The sequence below is a fragment of the Convolutriloba macropyga genome, chromosome 11 (genome assembly GCF_964194025.1).
Source record: "Convolutriloba macropyga chromosome 11, txConMacr16.3, whole genome shotgun sequence".
Lineage (NCBI taxonomy): Eukaryota > Metazoa > Xenacoelomorpha > Acoela > Convolutidae > Convolutriloba > Convolutriloba macropyga.
The window spans coordinates 54669352-54673714 of record NC_134478.1 but is presented as its reverse complement, the minus strand read 5'-3'; the positions used below and the strand labels follow the sequence as shown (position 1 = coordinate 54673714).

The 4363-nt window shown below is 41.8% G+C and overlaps 1 protein-coding gene across 1 annotated transcript; it reads right to left on the bottom strand.

The window, feature by feature from the left end:
- Positions 1–444: 444 nt before the first annotated feature.
- Positions 445–3804, bottom strand: LOC142349322 (calcium homeostasis endoplasmic reticulum protein-like). Its single transcript, XM_075400797.1, has 2 exons — positions 2883–3804; positions 445–2268 (listed from the first exon to the last, which is right to left on the bottom strand). The coding sequence occupies exons 1-2, from the start codon at positions 3769–3771 to the stop codon at positions 596–598; spliced, it is 2562 nt and encodes an 853-aa protein (XP_075256912.1). The 5' UTR covers positions 3772–3804; the 3' UTR covers positions 445–595.
- Positions 3805–4363: the final 559 nt, after the last annotated feature.

Below are 4363 nucleotides of genomic sequence, written 5' to 3'. Positions count from 1 at the left end.
CCCGAATATTAGGACATCAAATTTCTCCTTATAAAATACCTCTCGCCCGTGTTCAGCTGTTTGTTTAGCTGATTGGTTTGACACGTGCGTGCAACAAAGGATTTTTCTTTCAAGTCTTAAAGTAGTTATTGTAGAAAATGCGCTGAAAAGTGCCGAGTTTTCAAACAATTCAGCCCTACAACCATACAAAATGCACTGAGAGGCCCAATTTTGTGGTAATTACCAAAAAAAGCAAGACTCTACCCTCACATTTCGCCATAGATACAATTCCATAGATATTTATGTAATTTAAAAAGCTGGAAATTTGAGCAATCAAATTTTGTTAATCATGCATCGCTCCATATAAAAACTCGAACGGACATTGGAATAGCTATAGATCAAATCGATCTTCGGCAATTCATCGTCTAAAATAGCGCTATTAACATTAACTTGTGATAACGAGACTAATAGCAAAAACTTTTCACATTTCTATATTAAGATTATCTATCAGGAACATTAACAATAAATGCAACAGCGTAGAGCAACTATAGAAACAATTTATAGTTCAATGCAAACACAAATTCTTCAAGTCAAAATAAAATGGGATTGGGTTCAATCAGGAAGCGTCGGGAGCTTTGGCCTTCATTAACAATTCTGCAGCTTTGCGCTGGAACTCCGCACGTTTGTCCTCTAATCGCTTGGCTGTTTCTGGAGTCACATTTGCAATTGGAGGTGCAGTTGTTACAGGTGACTCTGATTTAGGTGGAACTACTGTACTCAAACCAGGAGCCGGAACATGACCTTTAAAAAGAGGAAACACGCTACTGTTGCCACTCATCGGGGCCGGTTTTGGCTTTATCGGTTCCTGGATTCCTTGTTCCTCGCGACCAAGACCACTGCCACCCCAACCCATCTTTTTCAGCAACTGGTGACCTACATTTGACTCCTCAAGTTTTGAGTCCTCGCTACGTCGGGTTTTTAGTGGAAGTGCAGATGTTGGACCTCGGCCCTCACTTGACGAGGAAGAGCTCCGAGATCGAGATCTGGAATAAGAACGAGATCTTGATCTGGAACGGGATCTACTTCTTGATCGTCGTCTACTTGGTCTGGATGAAGTCAATGACTGAGGACTTGGTCTCCGATGTCGACTCAAAGGTAGCCTAGGCTTATGCGGTGGCAACTCCATAACGTGAGTTTTTAACATGTCCTCTACATAAGGTGCAACTTTGATGGATTTGACAGGAAGTCGTTTGTCAATGTACTTTGACTTCGCTTTGTAGTACTCTGACAGTCCGCCATGTTCCCAGCCGTCCAGATTACGTGGTCTATCGGGTCCAGGTGGTGCGTAGAAAGCGTCTAATGCTGCTAACAGACGGTTTGAAGGCGGTATTGCAGGCGGAAGTCTGAGCTCTTTCGGATCAATTGGTTCGTAATCAACATCTTTCAGATTAATCAGAGGAATCATTAGACCAGCTGGCAGATCCCAATAGGGTGCAATCGGTACCAGACTTTCAATTGGAGGCTCTTTTGGAATTGGAAAGCGGTTTTTTGCCGAGGGTTCAGCCAAAGGTCTGGAGTTCCCATGATCATACTCGTAAATTTCATGCTTTATTTCTGGAAGCTGGTCATCCGATGGTGCTCTAAGATTAGGAGGCACGTTTTCACGTTTATGCTGGTAATCGAAGAACTTTGCATTACTCAACAGAGGTTCAGGCTGTTCCTCTTGAGGGCTCGACTGTTGGCCATTTGTCGGCAGTGGTGGTTGCATGTTTGTGGCCATTTCATGATTCGGGGGATAGCCTCCAGGCATTGTGTTCAGGCCTTGCTGGTTAGAAAACCCGGCAAAATTAGGGACATTAGAGGTTGTATTGGGTGGTTGATGTACGGATTGGATATTTTGCGGGTTCATAAAAGGTGGCGGATTACTAGGTTGTTGGCGTTGCTGCTGAGCTGCAGTGTTAGCGACTGACATTTGCTGCTCCAGGTGTGCAACAAATGAGTCATGCTGTTGCGTCAGTGCAATTATCCGGGCTTGAGTTGAAGCGACAATGCCTTGAATCTCATCTTTGAAGCCTTCAACGTGTTTGCAAGAGAACTCACTCCATTTGAGCTCATTCGTTTGTCTCAGTTTATCAAGGACAGTTTGATGGAAATATTTGTGAGTGGTCCACAGTGTGACCAACTTATTCAGCTTCTGAAATTTGTCATTGTCCTGTTGGGCGCCATGGTGGGCAAGAGTGAATATCGGAACAACCACATCCTCAACCGCATCTTGTAAATCTTTGTTGCCTGAACAAAGACAAAGAAAAAAATCACTTTTCATGGTTCAGAAACAAATTGCTTTTTACCCCCCGCCCCATAAAGTTGAGAAGACAGCTTCTTCTATGGGAGTATATACAAACAGTTCAAATCAGAAACTAGCTGATTATCAGAGATCCGGGTTTTATTTCAAGTAAATAGGCGTCAACAAAAGGGGGTATGATCCACCCAATGGACAGAAGAGTGAGACCCCGCAATGAAACAAATTGTTTTCACCCACTTCCCTACCCCATAAAATTAAAAGAAATTTTCTTCAACGGGAGTACATACAAACCATTCATATAATTGGTTAGAAGGGATTCAAGATTTTTTATTTCAAGTGCTATCTGAGCAATTTAGCCCAAAATTTCTTCCCGAGAATTAATGGGTAATATCAGATTCTAGCGCACGGCCACCTCGGGTCATATTACTAGATTCCTAAATTACCCATTACTAAAATTGTGTATCGTATGCTAGTAATGGGTTAATATAGGAATCTAGTAATATGACATGAAGTGGACGTGCGCTAGATCCCTATATTACCCATTACTCCAAGATATAGACGAAAAACTTCCAGCGTGTCAACACGTTTATTGATTACACACCTTTTCGAAAGCAGTGATGAACGACATCGTTTATCAAATAAATTATGTGTAGTCGCCCGTCAAAGCTCTTCACTTTGTTCAGAACTTGGTCCAGCAAGTAGAGAGACATGAAATTGCAATGAGACTGCGAATTGGCCGACACATTAAGGAAACACTGTTTCCCAGCTGATATTGCATCTTTAGTACAAGACTCAACAATGGGCGAAATTATTCGGTCAATTTCGTTAACGTCAATTTTCATCTCTTTCGACATCGATTCCAACAATTCGCTTATTTTCTCTTCTATCAATAGTCTAATTTTTGACTCTTGCTCGTCGCCCAGCACTTGCTGCTGCGCTTGAAGATTAGAAAGGCTTGTTTGAATCTGCTGTTGAAGAAATTCTACTGGGGGTCCAGACCAAGGCGCGGCACCCGCTGCACTCGTAGGTGGAAGCGGAGGCGGCGGTCGCATGTTGTTCATAGGGGGTAACGGAGGCATTTGATGCTGTAGATGCATTGCTCCTGGAGGCGGCCCGTGCATCGCATTTGGTGACATATTGTGAACAGGATGAAAAGGTGGGGGCTGTTGGTTGGTTCCAGTTTGAGCTCCAGGTGGTGCTGGTGACTGCCGTGGCATTTGGGCAGGAAATGGGGGAGCCGAACTTGGGGGTGGATAACTGGGCGGTTGATGCATTTGCTGTTGTTGTTGATGCATCGTTTGCTCAGCGGCTACACGATATGAATAATAGTCAAAAAATTCTCCGCCAAACAGGAACTGGAATTTAGGGTTGTCTTTCTGCTTTTGCTTTGTCATCCTCTCGAATTCGACGCCATTTCGAGCAACAAAATTAGCTAGTTTATCTATGATATTTTTAAGCTCCTGGTCACGAGGAGCTTGCGGTCCGCTCATTTTTCAAATCTGAAACAGAAAATTACATTTAAGTTTAAAAAGTGAATAGTTTTATGCATGTAAAACACTGTTAAGCAGTTGATTTTACTAAGGAAATCACAGTACACAATGAGAAGCAAAAACTTGATTACGTAAGAGCACTCCAGATACTACATTCCCTTCATTTGCACAAGAACTGCTCTTTTACGGCCCAAAGCACCAGTCAAGTATGTGTTTAAATCGAACTGTTAAAAAACCCATACCCTAAATAGGTAGTCGGTCAAACTCAGGGGTGGCAACTAAAATAGTCTAGGAACAAAGTTCAATAAATCGGCACCAATTTCACTTTCAAAGCCTCAATAGCATCATGGATTTGGAAAAATTAATTGCAATTAATTGGCTAGACAAAAAGAGAGGAGCACTCAATTAATTTATTTGGCAAAACATAAATATCAATCATTGCAATAATTACAATTATTGATCAATTAAATTTGAGTTTCTATTAACTATTTCTGCAGACTTGAAAACAATTTTGCATTGATTCAAAAATGTACGCAAATGGTTATATTATCTGAATTATTCAATTTCGAATTAATCAACGACGAAAACTTTT